Here is a 22599-nt window from a genome sequence, read left to right on the forward strand (position 1 = left end):
TTTTTTCTGTCTTATTTGTCAATATGAGCCAAAGGTGTGTGGCAAAGGTGTGTGTGTGTGTGTGTGAGAGAGATGTTTTTTTATTGTATCTGAATTAAAACAAGAGAAAGTCGTCTTTGCAATTGTCATTCATGTTATATTTATTATGTTTCTTGAATTTGTTTAAAATATGAAAGGTAAGTTATCATCTTTGATAAATTAGTTTTTCCGGTCATTCAGCATTGAATCTAGAAAGGATTTTTAACTGCTCCATCCAGTGTTCTTTCCAGCTGCGGAGATCTTCCATCTGGGCAGCCATTTCTGCATTCACCTGGGCCAACTTCTCTCTGTATCTCTGTTGGTAAAGCTGGATCCATAGGAACATAATGAAATGAAATACAACACCGGGTTAGCGGTGCAATTGGTGAACTGGTTTACAGGCAGTGACGGAAAAACTGACCATGTTACAGCCCTTTGTGAGGGAGGAAACCAACGCACACCAGAGGTTTCGAGGTGCAGGTAGCGGGTGCAAGATCAATTTTGTAGAAGAAGGTACCGCACACTCTTGTCCATCGTGCTGCAATTTATTGACAAAGTCAATTTATTGACAAACTCTTATTGTTTGTCAATAAATTGCAGCACGATTGTTACAAACCCATGAATAAAATTTGGGAGTGAAACATAAAATGCCAGGTGAAACAGGACTGGGGGTAGAAAAATGTAATGTTTTAATAGTTGTTTCGCACAAGATAACAAAAATGGCGTCGTACGCCTGTTCAGCAGTGAAGAACAAAAAAGATTCAGGTAAAGAGGAAGAAAATAAAGCCCTATTGTAAAAACTAACTCAAAAATGCAAAACTAACTTCCCCTCCTCGAAATAAAAGAACGTGAGTCTTCCGGAGCTGCCTGCCTCCTTGACTTCACCTACCTCGTGCGCAATAATTAAAAAGAAAAACAAAACACCACCTTCACCCTTACAATATTTCAAAGTTAAAGCTAAAAATAAAATACAGCAATTTGGAAAAAACAAGATGGGAATGGTTTGGTTTGCCACCAGCTTCGCAGTACGACGCGCAGCGAGAGCGGAGTCGAGAGAGAGAGTGAACACCGGGGCTGGCGCGTTTTATCCCCCAGCTCGGCCAATGAGCGCAGCGGCTTCCCACCAGCACACCTGCAGACAGTTTCTCAATCACAAGACAGAGCAAATGCAATCAAGTGATTAGTGGTGTGTAAACAATGAATGGGGAAAAAAAATGGCACACAGTGGATGGCAAAAATAGGGCCACGTAACACCCCCACCCTTAAAGAAATAAGTTGGCGGTAAAGATAACCAACTCTACAATGCAGTATTGTAGTAACTAAAAAAAACGTTCAATACAGTTACATTTTACATGTACATGAGCGATCATGTAAATCCAATACCACACATTTATTACAATAGTAAATCTATACAATACCTGATACATACCACTAGCTTACCCGACAACTTATTTGTAACAGTTTACGCACGGGATAAAGCGTCGGCAACAACATTATCCCGACCACGGATGTGCTTGATGTCTAAATTATAACCTTGAAGGACAAGGCACCAACGCATTAATCGTTGGTTGCTGTTGCACATGCGGTGAAGAAAGGTTAAAGGATTGTGGTCCGTAAACACTGTCACAGTCGCCGCTCCGCCTACGTAGACCTCAAAGTGCTGGAGCGCCAACACGAGCGCAAGCGCTTCTTTCTCAATGGTTGAATAAGCGCGTTGGTAATTATTGAACTTTCGCGAGAAAAATCCAACAGGGTGGTCTAGACCATCGGTACCCTTTTGGGACAAGACAGCCCCTGCGCCTAAGTCACTTGCATCGACAGCTACGGTAAATGGTAGGCTAAAGTTTGGAGCGGCCAAAACGGGAGCGGTGGTGAGCAGCGCTTTAACGCCTTCGAACGCCGCTTGACAGGCGTCTCCCCACTTAAACACGCGTTTGGTACTAAGCATGTCAGTAAGAGGGGCAGCGACTGTGGAGAAGTTCTTACAGAATGACCTATAGTATCCCACCATTCCGAGAAATCTGCGCAATTCACGTCTGGAAGTAGGAGCAGGGAAATTCAGAATTGCTTCCACTTTGGAGTGGACCGGACGAACCTCCCCACGCCCCACAACTTTTCCGAGGTACACAACCGTTGCCTGGCCAAAGACACACTTTGCTAAATTAACGGTCAGGTTGGCTTTTGACAGCCGGTCAAACACAGTAGCCAAGTGTTCCATGTGTGACCGCCAGGTGGCGCTGTACACGATCAAATCATCAAGATAGGCTTCGCAATTAGACACTCCATCCAACACATTATTGATTAACCGTTGGAAGGTAGCGGGTGCGTTTCGAAGACCAAAGGGCATACAGACATACTGCAGGAAATGGTCTGGTGTAACGAATGCTGAGATTTCTTTGCCACGCTCGGTTAAAGGAACTTGCCAATATCCCTTGAGGAGATCTAACTTGCTTACATGATTGGCCATACCAAGGCGGTCAACGCAGTCATCCATGCGAGGCAACGGATAACTGTCTGGCTTAGTCACTGCGTTAACGCGCCTAAAGTCAGTGCAAAACCTGAATGTGCCGTCAGGCTTTGGGACTAGCAGACAAGGCGAACTCCATGGGCTATTACTGGTCTCAGCTATATTATTTTCAAGCATAAACTTGACTTCCTGCTTCATTACTTCGCGCTTCAGTGGGTTTGCACGGTATGGATGTTGCCGAATTGGTTTCGTGTTCTCGACTTCAATGTCATGCACTATAGCGGTTGTACAGCGAGGGATGTCAGAAAACAGGGACTCGTGTGTACCAAACAGCGCCGTTAAATCGGTGGCCTCGGACTCGGAAAGGTGAGATAAATATGAGGACAAGTCATTCAAGATCTCAGAATTTTTAAGCCTCCCTTCAATGACTTCAACAGAAGGGCCAGGAACATCAGGAGGCGGATCAGAGAGGACAGTGGCAGAGCGCGGAACAGCTACAGCGGCGATTTCAGCACTAGGTGCCTTGGACAGCTCCCGCTTACCGTCACTGTCACTACAGGTGGCTGCGTGTGTGTCAGAGTGTGTGTGTCTGGTGCGATAGGGCTTCAACCTGTTAACGTGGCACAAGCGTGTGGCTTTTCGGCGATCGGGAGTGGCAATCACATAATTCAGGTCACCTACTCTACGCTCCACTTGATAGGGCCCCGCATAACGCGCTTGTAAAGCCGAGCCCATAACAGGTAGTAAAACCAGTACCTTGTCACCAGGAGAAAAGTGGCGAGAGACAGCTTTTCGATCATACCGTTTCTTCATTTTCCCCTGAGCGACTTCGAGGTTTTCCTTGGCCAGTTGACATGCACGCTGGAGCCTGTAACGCATCTTAGACACATAATCAGTCAAATCATGGTAGTCAGTCGATTCTGTAAGCCATGCATCTTTCAGAATTTTCAATGGCCCACGCACAGTGTGTCCAAAGACGAGCTCTGCAGGACTAAACCCCAAGCTCTCCTGGACCACTTCGCGTATAGCAAAGAGAGCCATTGGAACCCCCTCGTCCCAATCACGCTGAAATTCAAGGCAGTAGGTTTTCAGCATCGTTTTGAGTGTTTGGTGAAAACGCTCGAGAGCGCCTTGGGACTGCGGGTGGTAACTGCTCGACGTGACATGTTGAATTGCTAACTGTTGCATGACCTGTTTAAACACTCTGGACATGAAGTTTGTTCCTTGGTCCGTTTGGACGCGTTTTGGTAGACCGAACATCGAAAAGAAGTTCAGCATCGCCTTCACAATAACGGGTGCCGTGATCTTTCTCAGTGGAACGGCCTCTGGGAAACGCGTTAGGCTACACATTATCGTGAGTAGGTATTGGTTTCCAGATTTGGTTTTTGGCAGAGGGCCAACGCAGTCCAATATAACGTGCTCGAATGGTTCAGAAGACACTGGGATCGGTTTCAACGGGGCAGGTGGAATGACCTGGTTCGGTTTCCCTGCCACTTGACACGGATGACAGCTCGTACAGAACTTTGCGATATCACGTTTAATTCCTGGCCAGTAAAAATTATCCGTTATTCGGTCTGTAGTCTTTTTGATACCCAGATGTCCCGCAAAGTGGTGATCATGAGCTAGACTAAGTATCTCGTCTCTATAAGCGGTTGGCACGACTATTTGATTCACAACATGCCAAGCATCATGCGCAGGGGCATCCAAGGGTCGCCACTTGCGCATCAAAACGCCATCCTGTACATAATATCCTTGTTGACCAATATCACTATTTGCCATGGCCTCGGAGAACAGTGGCGAGAGAGAGGGGTCGTCTTTTTGCTCTTTGATAAGTTGCTCGCGATTAAGAGGCAATTTAGCCGAGACCGAAGGTGAAACGCAAGGCAACTGGACACCATCAGTCGACGGATGCGCAATGAAGGTGTCACTGAGATCAACCACATCATCTGGATCATCAACTTTTACGCGCTGCGCCATGGCGCGTGTCACAACACTGGATGAAAAAACTTCAGGGTAATCCGCGGACATTTCATCATTATTACCCGAAGATTTAGGAGACACAATTGGGCACGGGAAAACTTTTCCACCGGCTAAGTCGTTTCCAAGTAGCATGGCTACACCATCAACGGGGAGACTGGGGCGCACTCCCACAACGACATTCCCAGTGATTAGTTCGGACGAGAGAGCGACCTTGTGTAAAGGTACATTAATGTAGCCCATTTCAATTCCCCTAACGAGGATGCTATCTCCTGTTAGTGTACTGTCGCAAAAAGGTAACACGTCTTGCAATACGAAGCTTTGCGAAGCTCCAGTGTCACGCAATATTTTGATAGGCGTAGGCTCGCCAGGCACCCCAGGTAAAGCGACAGTGCCATCCAAGATAAACGGCGCAAAGGACCTATTTGCGATAGGTTTCTCAGTCTTTAGTTTTGACTGCTTAATCTCGTCCATTTTAAGATTGGCAACACAGAGACCAGTTTCGGTTTTAACCGGATTTGCGGGGTTAGTTTGGTCTTTACGCTTGTATCTGTAACAGTCTGCCATCACATGGCCCTTTCTCTTACAGTGGAGGCATGTTGGAACTGGGTTTTTAGATGATGATCTGCGCTTAAACTTGTCCTGGGGCGGTGAAGGAGTGCGAGTACGACTAGACATCGGGCTTTTAACAGATCCGCTTGATTTTGCGCCACTTTTGGCTATGAAATCGCGTTTGTGAGCAAGCACATATTCATCAGCCAACTCGGCGGCTTGGGACGGTGTTAACTGTTTGTGCTCACTTAAGTGGGTAGCGACGCCCTGTGGCAGGTTGTTGGTGAAATCTTCCACGATCATTAGGTTGCGCAATGTATCAAACGTAGTAACCTTTTCAGCATGTAACCAACGATCGAAAAGAAGTTCCTTCTCTCTAACGAACTCCACATAAGTGAGCGAGTCAGTTTTTTGATACGATCTGTATTTTTGTCTGTAGGCCTCAGGGACTAGAGAGTAAATCTGTAGTACCGCCTTCTTCACTTTCTCGTAATCAGAGGCATCTTTAAGCGGCAAGGAAGAATAAGCCTCCTGTGCCTTACCAGTGAGAACACACTGCAAGACCATCGTCCACGCTTCAGCTGGCCATTTTAAAGTTGTGGCTACACGCTCAAAATGACTAAAGAACTTGTCAACTTCTTTTTCATTGAACGGCGGGACGACTCTAATATTGCGAGCTACATCAAAGTCAGACTTGGCGGAAGTACCAGCCTGTCGACTGCGAATATCCAGTTCCTTTAATTCTAGCGTTTGTTCGTGTTCCATCTTTTTAACGCGGAGCTCGTGCTCACGCTGCTCTCTTTCTTTCTCCTTTTCATGCTCTCTTTGTTCGCGAAGTTTGGTTTGTTCCCACTCCAGTTCCTTTTCCCTAAGCACGAGACGTTTCCATTCAAGCGAGCTTTTTGTGGGAGTGGCCGGGGTTTCGGGGATTACCTTATCAACTTCGCCAAATACACCGCTGCTATGCAGTGCATCAATGAGGTGCACCTGCAACTCAGCCTTAGGTATGCTGCCACGTACCTCTACCTTGTAATGACCGGCAACGCGTAACAATTCGTCGCGAGTAATACTAAGCAGGCCCTCCTGCGTGGGCGCTTTGATGAACTCGTCGAGGTCAAACATCGTTGCGAAAAACAAAGAAGCTGTTGGCAAAACAAACTGAAAGACTTACCCATCAATAAACCTGGCTATTTGAGAAAAACAGGACCGACAGAGAGGAAAGAGAGAGCGCACACCGTAGGGGAGCGCTTACAGCAGAAACCTCGAAAAAAATCGGACCTATCGATTACGGGAGGAAAAATGTGATTTATTAAAAATCACATCAATTAATTACTAATTAAACAATTCCATCCCGGACGAGCCCCCATTTATGTTACAAACCCATGAATAAAATTTGGGAGTGAAACATAAAATGCCAGGTGAAACAGGACTGGGGGTAGAAAAATGTAATGTTTTAATAGTTGTTTCGCACAAGATAACAAAAATGGCGTCGTACGCCTGTTCAGCAGTGAAGAACAAAAAAGATTCAGGTAAAGAGGAAGAAAATAAAGCCCTATTGTAAAAACTAACTCAAAAATGCAAAACTAACTTCCCCTCCTCGAAATAAAAGAACGTGAGTCTTCCGGAGCTGCCTGCCTCCTTGACTTCACCTACCTCGTGCGCAATAATTAAAAAGAAAAACAAAACACCACCTTCACCCTTACAATATTTCAAAGTTAAAGCTAAAAATAAAATACAGCAATTTGGAAAAAACAAGATGGGAATGGTTTGGTTTGCCACCAGCTTCGCAGTACGACGCGCAGCGAGAGCGGAGTCGAGAGAGAGAGTGAACACCGGGGCTGGCGCGTTTTATCCCCCAGCTCGGCCAATGAGCGCAGCGGCTTCCCACCAGCACACCTGCAGACAGTTTCTCAATCACAAGACAGAGCAAATGCAATCAAGTGATTAGTGGTGTGTAAACAATGAATGGGGAAAAAAAATGGCACACAGTGGATGGCAAAAATAGGGCCACGTAACAACGATGGACAAGAGTGTGCGGTACCTTCTTCTACAAAACAGCCCTTTGTGACCCATAAGGTGAAACATGCACAAATCGGAGGGAGAATATGCGCACAGTATGAGCAATTGTGGAACACAACTCATTAAGGCTTCCTTGCATGTAAAAGTCAACAGTAGAACAAGCGCAAAGCTACGACTTCAGCCCATGGGAGAGTCAGCCTATTAACCCATTCTGTCTTGGAGACACATATACGTTGCATTCAGGTTCTTGAGATTTGAGCTGTTATATTAAAAATGTGGCTAAGTTAGAGTATTCTAAGGCAAAACGAGGGTTCTAGCTTTTAAATGCAACTCCTTTCATATTTAGATGTGCTTCGGTGCTTTCAATAGGTAGAGGGCACCCTTTCCCAAAAAGGGCTTAGGACAAAATGGGTTAATGCACTCATCCCCCTTACCTCTAGAGAGCGAGTGCAATATTTTATTGTATCAATTATGACAGCTAGTGGTTATTTACATCTGACAGCAGTCTGCATGACCTGGTGAATAAAATTTAAAATACCTGGTAGGCAGTGTCCCTTGCTTGAATTGCTTTCAGGTGGACCAACGTTGTCTTGGTTGTGTTGACTACGGCTGTTTTTCTGTTGTGTGGCTTTTCCATAGATGCCCCATCAGGCAAATCAAAGTAGGCAAGCCCCTTCCACATGCTTTGGAAAATAACAGTCAAAAGACAATTAAAACATTGTTCTCTATTACAACCAAAATCCCATTTTCTACCATCTGAATAACTCACCATCTGCCATTCCGCACATCATAGTTCTGCTCCTCAATAGTTGGTCCCACAGTTGTTAGGTTTTCCTTCGGTTCTATGTCTGAAATAAAAAATCACAACATTTCAAAGATGGTAAAGATGAAAATCGTATAACGATATAAAACCAACCACAAGGTGGCTGTAGAGGAAGCGCGCCATCAGGAGAAGGCGGCGAGACAGGCCTTGTAAAAAACGGGGCACAGTAGGAGAATGTCGAAAGGAGGAGAGGAGTTTGAAGGTATTGCCCTAAAAACTCACACCTATGACCACTGCTTATTTCCTGAAGAAGTCAAAGTGATTCAGTGACCTGATCTGAATTCATCCTAACATCCATGGGGGATTTTGAAGAGACAAATTGGTATGTCAATGCAGATAATAGAGAGGATATGGCATGATCTCACGGAAGCTATTCACTATAGACATCTCAGGAACCTTATTGATGTGCAGCTGATTGCTTTGCAAATCTTGATCTGAAACTACAGAATTTGGTATTGTTTTACCTGATGTTATTTTAATGCAACTGAAATTTCAAATTTGTAACTTGTGCTGCCACTTGGCCAGGACGCCCTTGTAAAAGACATTTTTAATCTTAACGGGTTCATTTTCCTGGTAAAATAAAGGTTAAATAATTAAAAAGAACTTTCTGTAATGAACACATACGTTCTCCATTGACATCATCAATCGTCAGCAGATTGTCCATTTGTAATAGCAGACTTTCAGTCAAGGCAGCAAGAGCTGTGACAAAGTCCTCTCCATGCTTCCTTAAAGCATCCTAAATAGGACATGAGAAAAAGTATTTTACATGCGGTAGAATATCCATGTACAAACAAAATGCTCATGCAATGTATACCACATTCTCTACCTCATTATATTGTCGTTTCTGCTGATACCCACACTGAAGTGCATCTGAATCCTAATAACCTCACATACAGTACAGTAAACTGCTATGTGTGAGAAGACATGGGCCGAGAAATACTGTGGGCTGTACTTGTGTATCCAAATAACTAACTTATCCTTAATCACTAAATTGTCAATCTTGTTTTGTTACACAGTGTTTTAGTCAATGGGCCTATGGCTAATCTAGTTCTGTTATAGCATGTTGTGCCTGTGGCAGAGGGGACCTTTAATCGGACGGTAGTCTCGCTGATGGCCGCGCTCAGCTCCTTCTGCCTCTGCTCCTCGATGCGCTGCAGCTGCTTCAGCTCCACTGAACAGGCTGGATGACCAAGGCGCACACTCAGCTTTTTTCTCAACTCTCTCTGTATCAAACACATCAACATCAATTGTGAAAACATACATTGTGCAGTGCAAGGAACACAAGTATCAAGTAAACACATGAATTACAAACCCCAACTCCGGTGAAGTTGGGACGTTTGGTAAACAGTGAATAAAATCAAAATGCTATAATTTTCAAAACATTCAATCTATTCATTAGATGGAGAATAGTGAAAAGACAACATATTAAGTGTTAAAACCAAGAAAAAATATTGTTTTGGGGGACATATGCACTCATTTCTAATTTGATAAATCCAACACGTCTCAAAAGAGTTGGGACGGGGACAATAAATGGCAGCAAATGTCGAGGAAGACTAAAAACAAAACAAAAGACAACACTTAACAGTTAAATACATTAACCGATGAGATGATTTTATATAAAAAACAGTGTTAATTCCTGTCTTGGACATGATTTCACCAGCTTAAATGGTGGGTGTATTCCTTGTCATGTTTTGCAATGTTTTCCTTCCTGTAGTGCTTACAGTGTGACAGGTCTTGACCAAAAGCCCACCATTTTATCACCTGCTGGTCCTTATGATGGAGCCAAACTGTTAAAACATAGTAGAGAATGCAATTTCACCTTACTATGTGGCAGTAATCGAAGATCTCCCTTCAAAATATAATGCATGAGTGGCTTTTCATGCTGTTTAAAACCCATTTATTCAGCACTGTATTTAACTCTACAGATGAGTGAGAACATCTTAACCAATGCACTACTGCACCCGCATGCCATCATGGAGGCTGACTTTTGAAGTTAGCACTAACACAAGTTGGATGGTCCATTTTCACTGTAGCACAGGATGTGCAATGCTCTATTATTGTCAAAAAGAATGGACTTCTACAACTTCTGCTGACTTCTGTAAGCAAAGGACAGTTTCCCATGTCTTCTGGGTTTATTTCAAGTGAGCTCAGGTGCTTAGGAGAATGTTACACCCCTGTATCATTTGCACACATTAAGCATTCTTAATATGGTCAATTTTCAATAGCTCTAGCACTCCAGGAATTAGAGTGAGACTACAGTCAATATATATTTCATGATGTCATGAACCTATACAATGATTTTAGTAACAAAAATATGTCTTATATACACTCAATCGTGGTAAATCAAAGGGAATTCAAGAATGTATGTAATAACTATGGTAATTATTCCCTTTGCATCTTTAATTCTGAGTGACTCAGCCTCTCTGTGATGATCTTATACCTGGACACCTATATTGTCCGTCAGTACAATTCATTTTGAAATGTTCTTCTTTGTTGTTTTATCTTATTTGGATGTTTACTAAAGTTCACTGATCCCCGTCCCAACTTATTTGAGACGTGTTGGATTTATCAAATTAGAAATGAGTACATATGTCCCCCAAAACAATATTTTTTCTCGGTTTTAACACTTAATATGTTGTCTTTTCACTATTCTCCATCTAATGAATAGATTGAATGTTTTGAAAATGATAGCATTTTGATTTTATTCACTGTTTACCAAACGTCCCAACTTCACCGGAGTTGGGGTTTGTACATGTATAAAAGGATACTGCTTATGGTCCAGTGATGGCCAAAATGGTTTAATAAACTAGCCTGGTCCTGTCCATCCCATAATACTACCATTTCCATTTCGTATTCATGGTCTGGACTTTGTTTGATCTGACGCGATTGCAGGAAGCAGGAAGGGCATTTTCGGCAAAATCATGTATTTAACTTAAGTTGTTGAACAAACATGTCTGATGTCTATCTATGGCGATGTAGGACCATTTAACAGACATGACTGACAGAACATCCTACCGTAGGATAAAATTACAATGTAGGACCGTTTGTCAGAACACTGGCGAAAATCCTACCGGTCAACATCGCTCCACAGAGGACAGGTACCAGACGTAGTGCGGAGCCAAGTGTCTTGGCGGAAGTACGTAGGATGGCGCGCAAGACTATTAATAAGCTTCAATCCAGTCCCATGTATTGCAAATGACTTGGGTTGACCTGTCCAATTCATCCAGGTGATTGGTTGGTTGAATGATCACTTGATTGAATTTGACGTGTAAACCAAGGATATTTGGAATATGTGGCACTACATTGTAACTAGTGGATCCATTAGTCAACTCTATCAACTCTAAACAATGTTTGTTGTTGGTTCTGACTTAAAATAAGAGTAAAACACCATCTACCATCTAAGGAACTGATGAAAATAATTGTATTTTATTCATCCATAATGTTTTGAGGGGCATAAATAGGAAAAGATATAACATGACAGCTCACGCAAATATGTTGCAATTTGAGTGCTGTTTATACATTCCTGTGTATTTTCAAAGATGAAAACCTTTCCCTTCGTTTGTGCCTTTTGTTTACACACAGACAGTTTTTCCTCTTAAAACGAATCTTCCTTAAATCCCCGGCAAAAGTGGAAATTAAATTTAAAAGCTCTGGTTGACGTTTGTATATAACGAAGAGAAACAGACTTAGACAGAGAAGTAGTTATGACAGCTCTCAGCAGCATATTTATGCGTATTTGCAGATAGTGTGAACGAAGATATTTTCGTAAAGGTAGGGAAGAAAAATGTTTATGAAAATACTCGGCTATGTAAAAATGGCGCCTTGGTGACCTCTTACCTTTTTCAGCTCGTTTTGACTCAATGTCAAAGCAAGCTTAGTTTGTTCAACATCCAAGTATTCATTTAAGCGGTCTAAGCATTGTTCAGTCAGGTTGGTGATAAGACCATCTGGTATTTTAGATAAAGTTTCTTCACATTCCTTCAGCTGCAGCCGTAACTCTTGAAATAGAACAAAAGGGGGGTTTTCCTGTTTAATAATTACATTAATCTGCTAACTGATGTGTTCTAGTGAACTACCTTGATACTGAGCATTAGACTTAATACTCTGATTATGACCTCAATTGTAAGTCTTTGGATAAAAGAGTCTGCCAAATGTAATGTAGCTCTAATGTAACATAAAGGACATTTGATTTTGCCTTTCATGATGTCATTACCTCATTATAAACACAATATTTTGTAAGTTCACAAAGACGATTTTCATTGAAGAAGAAATCTTCGAAAACCTTTACCATGTAGGCAGGAGTTGTAGTACTCCTGTGACTGCCTTTGGTACAGCAAAAGCCTCCTGTTGATCTCCTCTGCACATTGCTCAAATGTCTCCTGTAAGTACTGAGGCCGTGTGATTAATCGCCTCTCCTTTTTCTTGTAGAATTCCTGTTTGAGACATTTACAGTAAAAACAACTGCCTACAAACAAAGCTAAAAATAATGAAGTAACAGTCCCTCAACGGTGCCTATAAATAAGACTGGAATAAGCCTTTCACATACATGGCATGTATGTTAATGTCAAATAAATATTAATCATGACTGTTCATTTGTTTTTTTGTACTGCACTAGTTTTCAATATGCTCATAATTACAACTTGATATCAGCCAACGTAATAAAACCATCGCCACTAGCTGTTTAACACTGAATTATGCATCACTGCATTATTTAAAGACAACAAATAATGAATTATTACACAAGGGAGTGAAAATGTACACATTTTGTAATGACATGCACTTTGTTATAAATCTGTTCAATGCATGTGATGAAAATTTTTATTTTTATTTTTTACCATTTATTACAGAATGCAGAAGGTATTACAACATGCACTTTTTTGCAATGGAAATATAAAAAAAGAGGGGACTGTATGTACAATATAATTTTTGAGAGAGCACAGAGTACTCAGGCATAACAAGTTAAGTGCTGATGTGTAGGGTTTGTTTTGTTATGAAGGGAAGCAAGAGGTACTTATTCAGTGAAAAATCACCTGTCCATGTACACGTCCATACACTTGGCATGCATATGACAGGCTCATGTCATTCTTATACACGTATAGGCACCTTCCAATACAGTTTCTGTTTCTTACCTCTGCCACCTGAAGAAGATTATCATTCGCTTTCCACAGGATATTTGTTAGTAGTCCTTTAAAGTTTGGTCTAACACAAATACAAAAAGACAATTGTTTTTCAACAATAGTTAAAATTCTCAACTGTACTCATGACCATAATTTTGCAATCTTTGGCATACAATGATCTGTTTTTTGTGAGCTCTAACCTGTATTTATTTAGTACTGGTAGGGACACTAGGAAACACATGAACTTACGTGCTCAGTTCCTCCAGCTTGGAGCCAAACACCTGAAATCTCTTGTCAAAGCGAGTGGGCTTGGAGAACCTCTTTATACTAAGAGGAAACATAATGTTTAAGTTATAAATGTGCAATATTTTCGAGAAACAAAAACGTAATATTCATCTAATGACATATGGTGATTGTATCGAGACACAGGAAACTTAAATCACATTGACAGGTACAAAAGTGATCACGCTAGACTTAGGCAGAGAACGCAGAGTGCTTAGGGTACCAACCAACCAGTGCTTGGGGCATCAACCACTTTGCCTCCAAAATTGGGGCCTCTAAAATTGAGATTGACTAAAAAAAACGTCATGAAAAAAATATTGAATTACATTACAAAACATATATTTATTAGCTAGTAGATTATTATTATTATTTAATAATGAGGAGGGCCTCCCGACCAGTTATGTGTAGGGCTTGAACCTTAGCAGCGGCCCTGCTGACAATTGTATGATAAATATAACTTTTTTGTGTGAGTGTCTTGGTGTGGAAAGTGATGAATAGATATCCAGGTCCAGACAGTGTATCACGTTCCAGTTCCCGATAAAGACTATAAGGTAGCTACTTTGCTTATGAATGTAAGTATGGGAAGTGAACCGCTATCCTAGTGACTACATGGAGATGGTATGTTTGACATACCAAGTGTTTGTCATACCAAATTGACCAAATTTACTGTTACATAATGTAACAATGTCATTATATAGTTAAAGTCCCTTTACAGCCAAGTGTGGCTACAATATGCTAATTTGTAATTGCTCCTGAACTACTTTGTTGAAAGTCTCAAGCAGTAGGTGTGTACAAATCAGCCATCATACCTCTGGGTTATGGATTCCTGGGACCTCCTGCGAAGGCTGTCCAGCCCTGTGTGACTCCTTTTTGAGGTTGCAGACAGGGGTCCACCCACTATCACACATAAGATCAACCCCCCGAGATATGCATTAGACATTAGACAGAAATTACAGTACTTATAATCGTTGCACTTATATTGATGCACAGTGTAGGATCGTGGCCAGAGTAGGTACTGCCACTATGCTGCTCATTGAAGTTGTGCTGCCTATTGCCACATTTGGTCTTTTTATTAATAATTACTCGATAATAAACATTTACTAGTATGACTGAAGTTCATTAAGTTTTGGAGCTAAAAATATCTATTTCTTCAATCACAGGAGAATAACACTTAACACTCAACACAGAAAAACACACCCACTGCAGTGCCGATTCGTTCTGGTGACTCTGTGCGAACATCCTGGGTGGCTTTAGGTTTGCTTAACCTAGAACTCAGAAAAGAGGTGTATTGATTTTGTGTTTAGGTAGAAATTAAATTCTGGATGAGGATATTAAAACAATAGGTAACACTTTATTTTAGGGACACATCTATTAGCACTAATACATAAAATATTAATGCATGTGTAAGTAACTTGTAAGGCATGTACTAAGCAAAATAAGACAGTTGTTAAGCATGTATTCACAAATGTCTTGTTCATGCACAATAAGGGATTTATTACCAATATAACCTCAGTAAGGACCTAGTAGACCTAGATTTCTATTTATGTGTAAGCAGTAAGGGCCAGAATACAATGTGTATAAGCTCCTGGTACACTGTGTGAACAAACCCTGAACAGTGTGAAAACAGATGTGGAATAAGGGTCCCTATTCTAAAGTGATGCATTGCTCAGCCCAGATGGCTTAGGGCCCCCGCGCTACCTAGGGCCCCCACTCTACGCCACCCCCACCCGCGGGAAACAAAGTGTAAGAACATTTCAGATTCCACATCAGTCTCAGTAGGTATGAAGATCTCACTTATTCTACTCATTATGTTAATGAGTAATTGGAAGCATTATATAGCAAGGATTGGACGTAAAGTTATCAATGACGATGGGTGGTGAGATGTCATTTTTTCATACACCAATTAGTTTTAATTGTAAAAACCCTACAATAAATGCAGAATATAACGATGAGTAATAGTTTGGAAGCGAAACTAAGCTATTCCTCTCTGATAAATAAGTTAATGTTTGAGAAACTTAGCTACAAGAAGTGCAGTGCATGATGGGTACGCCCTTAGTCAGAAATGCAATGCATGGCCAATGCAGCAATGATAATATTTCTGTTGTTACGTACATGGCAAATTGTTTGGATAGCAACTAAATTTCACAAGTGAGGGGAGGAGCTAAGGACGTAGGCTCAGAGCTGGGTAGGTTGTCTGTTGGCCTAGATTGCGTACCCATCATGCACTGCACTTCTTGAAGCTAATGTTCTCAAACATTCACTTAATTATCACAAAAGAGTAGTTTAGTTTTGCTTCAAAACTATTATTCTAATCTCCTGCATTTATTTTGGGGTTTTTTTTTACAATTAAAACTCAGTGGTACATGAAAAAAAATTATATCTCACCAACCCACCGCCATTGACAAGTGTACGTTCAATCCTTGCTATATAAAGGCTCCTGTTACCTTCCCTACATTCATATGTACAAGAGAAATCTAGATGTCTCAGCTAAGAAAGTGTTAATTATTTAATATACCCTTAAACTTTGCTGATCAGGGGGGCTAGGTAGTGCGGGCCTGGGTGGTGTGGGGGCCCTGGGACTTTGGTAGTGCAGAGGCCCTGAGCCATCTGGGCTGACCAATGCATCACTTTAGAATAGGGACCCTTATTCTGCATCTGTTTTCACACTGTTCAGGGTTTGTTCACACAGTGTGTCGGGAGCTTATACACATTGTATTCTGCCACTTACTACTTACTAATAAATAGAAATATAGGCTTACTGGTCCTTACTAAGGTTATATTAGTAATACATCCCTAATTGGGCATGAACAAGACATTTGTGAATACATGCTTAGCAACTGTCTTATTTTGCTTAGTACATGCCTTACAAGTTACTTACACAGGCATTAATATTGTATGTATTAGTGCTAATAGATGTGTCCCTAAAATAAAGTGTTACCAAACAATATAGTAATAATAGATAAAACTCAATAAATAATAAATAAATAAATAAGATAAAAATTAAAACTTTAGTAAGTTATTACGGCTGTCAATATTAATGTTAATGTGCAATTAGATTAATTATCATCTCTTGCACTAGAACACATTTATTGTTAGTGCTACACAGAATACGGTCTATGTGAGTTAAAATGTCTTGAAATGCAAAATAATAATAAAAAATAAACATGGAATAAAAGTCGCAAATTTTCGTAATCAAACGCGATTAAAAGAATGAATCGTTTGACAGCCCTAAACGATCATTGTGAAGGGAAAGCAAGGGAGAACTTGGTTATGTTTTCTCTCACCTCAATAGTCCCTTGACCACGCCAATAGCCACGTCCTCTATGAAGGACACCCCTATGCTGCTTGGAACAAGGAGACCATCAGGCAAACAGATGTCTGTTTCTTTCTGCTCTTTTTGGAAATGGGGCCGAGCCGCAACAGCAAAAGCTCCTTGCAGTGGAGAATCAAACGGCTGTACAGCCTCAGACGAGTCCTGAGCACAAAACATGTGTGGCACACGTCATAGCATGACATTTGATATAGATTGTACAGTATACAGGTACGTACTTGATGTAATACAGTTGAATGTAGTATGCATTCATTTTATTGAACATGTAGATACACTACTCCAATGTAGGAGTGCGTTTCCCAAAAGCATAATAGCTTGGTTAAGACTATGCAGGTGTGATGCAACCGTTTCCAAAGGCATACAGTATGCTTGCTTGAGCTAGGGATACAAATTATCTGCTAGTAAAAAGCTTTACTATTTTGATCTGCAAATAAGCTGCATTTCCCCCCCCCAAAATGTCAATACCCCCCCCCAGATTTAGATGCTAAATCTCGACCCACACCCCAGCTCAATGTATTAGGTACTAGTCATGGTCATGGTGTATAAGTCATGGTCTTACTAGGCAGCAATCAAGGTAGATGCATCTTGTTCTGAGGTCTCCAAACAAGGTAGTAGTGAAAGTAAGAACCTTATCTAAGGTCACAGTCTGAAAGAAAAGAAACTCACAGTCAGTTCAAGGCCTAAAACTGAAAAACTGAAAGTTTGGCTTCATTAAATTACCATTATGAGTTCATAAAATTGAAAATTAATCAAATTGAATTCTGAATTCTGATCAAGCAGTTTCAGAATCAGCTCAGAGTCAGAGCTTTCCAACATATCACTCTTAACTGTACATTAAAACATGGCCGAGACCATCAATCATGAACTCATAGAAACAGAACTCGTCGGGTTAAGTTACTTCTTGTTCATGGAAAATGATCATGTTGACTGTCATTTATACTGATTATTTAGGAAAATCATAAAAAAATGGAAAGCAAAGGAACTACGACAAGAGGAAAAATGAATTCCAGTACAATGGTAATTAAATAACCTTAAATTAATTGATTACCTTTTCGGGGCCCAGATTAGAACAGGCTTGAACCATCATCTCCAGGTCTTTAAGAAGGCTGATTAACTTTTTGTTTTGCATATTGCTGTTTGACACCTGGGAATAGAACATTTGTACTTCTTGAAATATCCTGCATTCTATGGAAAGATTTGTGTTGGTGCAAAATGCAAAAGGTGTGCTAATAACTACGATACGATACCTCTGACTTAATCTGTACTTGTGTGTTAGTTAATATCCCCTGGATCTTCTCTAGAAATTTGAGGTCTACAGCCAAATACTGGAATTTCTCCTCAAACTTCACAACGATCTCCTTAGCCTGAAAAAAAAAAAAAAGATCATTGAGTCAATAAATATCAAAGCATTTACTTAGCTTCAATGCCAGTATACTGGCTGTCAGTAGCCTACATACAGGGGTTGGACAAAATAACTGAGTCATTTTAGTGTGGGAAGTTTCATGGCTCAAGTGGACCAGCCTGTTGGCCAATCTTAATGGCACAATGCACCAGTAAAGTGAAGAGTGAAGGTTCAATTAGCAGGGTAAGAGCAGTTTTGCACAACATTTTGGAATGCACACATTATGGGTGACATGTCAGAGTTCAAAAAGGAGAAATTCTTGGTACGTGTGTAACTGTTACATCTTTGACCGAGACAGCAAGTCTTCGTGATGTATCAAGAGCCACAGTATCCAAGGTAATGTCTGTATAACACCAAGGAGGATGAACCACATCCAACAGGATTAACTGTGGACGGAAGAGGAACTAAATGACACTAAATTGATAGGTGTCTCAGTTATTTTGTACAACCCCTGTATGTTGTAACAGTATGAGCTCTGAGTGGATTTTATAGTGTTGAATAAAGCGGAAGATGAAAGTGCACTTCATAGGAGTACTTGTCAAGAAAGGGTCACATGAGAAGACTACATATTAGGACATACTGTATTAATAAGTGCAAACGAATAGGGATATTCTGGACATGCTTTCAGTAACACTTTCTATGAACTACCACAGCTACTGGTAGGTAAGTATATAAGGTATTATAATCGCATACTTAAACGGCTATAATGCTTTATATATATATATATATATACACACACACACACATATATATATAAAATTAAGCTTTATAATGACTGACAACCACTTGCAACTAGTCGTACATACAGCTTACAGGTTTAAAACCTACTATAATATCAACAACAATTAGTATGAAGTATAGTATGTACCGCTAGTTGTGAATGCTTGTGTGAGTCATTATGAAGCTTTATAAATGCATTATAGTTGTTTATGAATGTGTTTACTTTAAACCTTATGAAGAGGTAGATCATGGAAAGTGTTACCTTGCCCTCCTACGTCTCCATGGAAGCGCAATTTGCCACAGCCCTTATCCTGTTCTCATGACAGTAAAATACTAATCATATGTTACCTGCTCCAGACATTTGAACTCGACATTTTCCATATCCAGGCTCAAGGTCTCCTCAAAGGACTCAATACGCTTGGTGACCTTCTCCAAACGTTTATGATAAGGTTCAGTTTCTTTAGGTGTGAAGTTTCCTCCCCCAGAAAACAACCTGAAATTGTTTTAGGAGACATACAACGTAATGTATTGCCATGTTACTTTTTGGAAATGAAAAATGTAGAAAGTAAACTTACGTGATTGATTTCATAAACTGTACATTGGCCTCTCTAAGGTCCTGTAATTTCTCCTCAAGTTGTTGCCGAAATTGTCTCTGTGATGCCTGTATAACATTGATGTGCTTCTCGAGCTTGGACTGCAGCGCTGCTGAAAGATTGATCAGTCTGGGAAGAAATAAACGAATTAGTAAGAAAGAAGGCAGTTACATTGCAGTGTTACATGGTGAAATACTGTATGTACCGGTATATTTTTGTTCACCCCTTAAAAAAGGAGCCCTTCTATGGAGCCCTTCTATGGAGCCCTTCTAATGACATATCAAAGTTAAAAAAAAAAAAGTGTGTGTCAGGGGACGGTTCTCGCATGCGAAACTTTCTGGTGCGCACAAGAAATTTTCCGGTGCACACCTATAACTGTGCTTTTTGGTGGGCACGAGAACATTTCTGGTGGGCATGAGAAACTTTCTGGTGTGCACAAGAAACCCTTGGTTTCTTTAACTGCCATGGACCTTTACAAGTTTTTCTGGTGTGCACAAGAAACCCTTGGTAGATGTAACTGCCATGGACCTTTACAAGTTTTTCCTTAGCAAAATCACAGATTTATATCATTCCAGATAACTGGCATTAAATGGGATCATAAAAAGTGCTGACTGTATCTTATACAGTATACGGTAATTGGAGTCCTTACATATATAGTGCTATACAAATACAATTAAATTATTATTATTACATGTCAGATTTAGTTGCAAGGTTAAACACATCCTCCATGCTGGTGATGTGTGTCCGGAAGTCTACAGTGAGCTGCTGTTGCTGCATGTGAAGATCTTGGAAGTCACTTCGGATGTCGGCCAGGGATTGCACCACAGCTCTGCAGTGTTTTTCAATGTGATCTCTATGAAACACCAACTCCGCTACAAAAATATATATAAAAAAACAGCATATTCAGTAAATAACTTAAAAGAATATTAATTGATTTGTATATCATTGAGGGAAATAAGTATTTGAACACCATAGTTAAAGATGATAAAGTGCACCGAGGCAAAGCCCTTGTTTTCTAGCAGGTTCATTCCACGCCAATGGGTGTTCTTTAGACATTTGAGAGAAAGGATTGAAATCCTTTTAAGTGAAGTGGTATCCTTTCCAAGTTACAGACTTTTTATATATAGACGTTTTATAGGGGGAGGGGGTGTCGATTTTGTCCAGTCCAGCCATTATTTTTCAGCAAAGGTCTTAAGACAATAGCACAACGATAGATAGATAGATAGATAGATAGATAGATAGATAGATAGATAGATAGATAGATAGATAGATAGATAGATAGATAGATAGATCCAAAAGCTCTACCTGAACGAACATTGTAGATATCTTTTTCTATCCTCTTGCCGCGTGGGTCATGTAAATGTAGACGCAAAGCGTGTTCAGCTTCTAGCTCCACTTTCTTGGCTGATATAATGTGAACGGCATTTGTCAAAACTGAATTGAACCACATTTCAAGATGATTAAAAAATGCCAGACGCACACTGAAAAGAAATCAATGAATACATTAAAAGAACAACTTAACTTGGTTTTGTTAGACTGTGTAATAAATATCATCTGCATTTATTTTCATGCTCTTGCTCTCACTTTCTCAGGATATCAACGAGAATTCCCATGGGATAAATTGCTTGCCGAACTTCTGGAACATCAGGTTCCTGGTACTCCTTTGCAAACGGCACCACAAACTTCACAGCACTGTAAGTATTTCCTTTGGTGCTGGTGAAGACGTCCTGCTTGTATGGGTTATATAACTCCTGAGGGCAGTCCACAGGCTTCTCCAACACAGAACAAAAAATATCACAATGAGTAAACGATGTATAGGTAATATGTCAGCTCGATACGTATATGGCCACGCCTTGTTATGCTGAAAATCACTATAAAAGTGTTCCAATGTCACGAGCACATACCATGGGAGAGGTGACACGACTGGGGAGTGATGCACTGAATTGGTTTGGACTGCCGAGCCTCAAAGTCTCACCATACTTCTTGATTTGGCTCACACTTCCCTTCCTTCGCTTCAGCGTGAGTCTACCACTGGCATCTGGAGGGCAAATAAAGGTTAACTTGTAAATGACAGCTCTGGTAAGTGTTTCAACATGCATGGAATAACACAATTCAGAATTCAAAACACATACTTGTCTGTCCACCAGGATAAAGGGCTTGCAGTTCTTCAGATACCTACCGGTACAGTATATTTTCTGATTAGAAATGAGTCAAAATTCAATAAACAAGAGAAACCAAGTTCTTATATCTTCCAAATTCCAAAGGGATTACAGTAATTAAATGTCTTGTGTGCATGGTCATGTGCTGGTCTTGAGGAAAAATTGCTTGTCGTTAGTACCCCATGGACACTACACAAGACTCATGACTGACCTCCGATTGAGCAAGATATCGGCCTGATTCCCAAAAAGTCGTGTGACTGACAAATTGTGGGAAAATCGGGATAAGAATCAGACAGTGTATGTCTGGCATTACCGCCACCTACAGGATCTCTGATTGATAGCAGCACTATACCGGCTAAACATGCCGGTAATCTGACGACAGCCAATCGTTCCAATACAATTAGTGGTTAATACGGTACGTATTTAGTGTCTTTTTGATGTGCAGGAGATCTTTGGATTTAGAAATGATGCTCAGAATGTATCTCGAAATTAAAAAATCCTTCATTACCTGACAGAAAATCTCTTTCACACTGAAGAATTTGCTGACTTCCATGCTGTAGATTTGCAATTCCTCCAAAACCATTGCAAAATAACCCTCCACTGTCTCGATTTCTTTCTTATGGATAGTCATAAACCTACAATAGAGATAAAACAGTACAATATGCACAAAACAGGTACAAACTCACAAAGAATAATTGTTAAAGACAAATAATGTGTTTACCCGCCATTTAGCTCTTCCAAAAAGCCTTTTATTTTGTCAAGGGTGGATTTCAAGGCCTCCTCTGAATTTTCCTGCCTAAGCTTATCCAGCATGATTTCTAGCAGTGATCCTTTTTTCTGTAAATGGAAAATGACACGCTCATTATCCCACATTCCAAGTAAAGATGAGTAGAGTTGCGCATAATAGAAATATGCTTGAAAGAAATGTGTTGTGATGAAAAATTCAACAGAGAAAAAGTGGCCTAACTGATGTTCAGTTAAAAACAGATGCCCCTCTGTGTAAGTCACTTTCATTTGGGGAAAAATGTTTGCTGAATGTTATGTAATGTGATGTAATCAAGGCTATAAATTAACTTTTATCATCACTAGCCAAATTTGGCTAGTAAGCTTTCTTTTCTACCAGCCAAACTCAACTTTCA

At 40.6% G+C, this 22599-nt stretch overlaps 1 protein-coding gene across 2 annotated transcripts in view; it reads right to left on the reverse strand.

The window, feature by feature from the left end:
* Positions 1–113: 113 nt before the first annotated feature.
* Positions 114–22599, reverse strand: part of ccdc180 (coiled-coil domain containing 180) — a 32640-nt gene continuing 10154 nt past the window's right edge. The window contains exons 14-37 of one of the 2 annotated variants that reach the window (XM_063187424.1): positions 22182–22297; positions 21969–22095; positions 21434–21476; positions 21206–21339; positions 20886–21070; positions 20607–20782; positions 19993–20173; positions 19284–19430; positions 19057–19201; positions 17834–17950; positions 17635–17730; positions 17146–17232; positions 16540–16730; positions 14453–14520; positions 14065–14152; positions 13223–13300; positions 12986–13055; positions 12145–12289; positions 11694–11854; positions 8942–9079; positions 8481–8592; positions 7803–7881; positions 7572–7716; positions 114–346 (exon numbers count right to left, since the gene is read on the reverse strand). In XM_063187424.1, coding sequence (XP_063043494.1) covers positions 212–346; positions 7572–7716; positions 7803–7881; positions 8481–8592; positions 8942–9079; positions 11694–11854; positions 12145–12289; positions 12986–13055; positions 13223–13300; positions 14065–14152; positions 14453–14520; positions 16540–16730; positions 17146–17232; positions 17635–17730; positions 17834–17950; positions 19057–19201; positions 19284–19430; positions 19993–20173; positions 20607–20782; positions 20886–21070; positions 21206–21339; positions 21434–21476; positions 21969–22095; positions 22182–22297 — 2964 coding nt within the window. In that variant the 3' untranslated portion in view covers positions 114–211. Of the gene's footprint in view, positions 347–7571; positions 7717–7802; positions 7882–8480; positions 8593–8941; positions 9080–11693; positions 11855–12144; positions 12290–12985; positions 13056–13222; positions 13301–14064; positions 14153–14452; positions 14521–16539; positions 16731–17145; positions 17233–17634; positions 17731–17833; positions 17951–19056; positions 19202–19283; positions 19431–19992; positions 20174–20606; positions 20783–20885; positions 21074–21205; positions 21340–21433; positions 21477–21968; positions 22096–22181; positions 22298–22599 lie in introns of both variants that reach the window. The other variant, XM_063187423.1, reaches the window with a different exon arrangement.

Source organism: Engraulis encrasicolus, chromosome 21, assembly GCF_034702125.1.
Source record: "Engraulis encrasicolus isolate BLACKSEA-1 chromosome 21, IST_EnEncr_1.0, whole genome shotgun sequence".
NCBI classification, from domain to species: domain Eukaryota; kingdom Metazoa; phylum Chordata; class Actinopteri; order Clupeiformes; family Engraulidae; genus Engraulis; species Engraulis encrasicolus.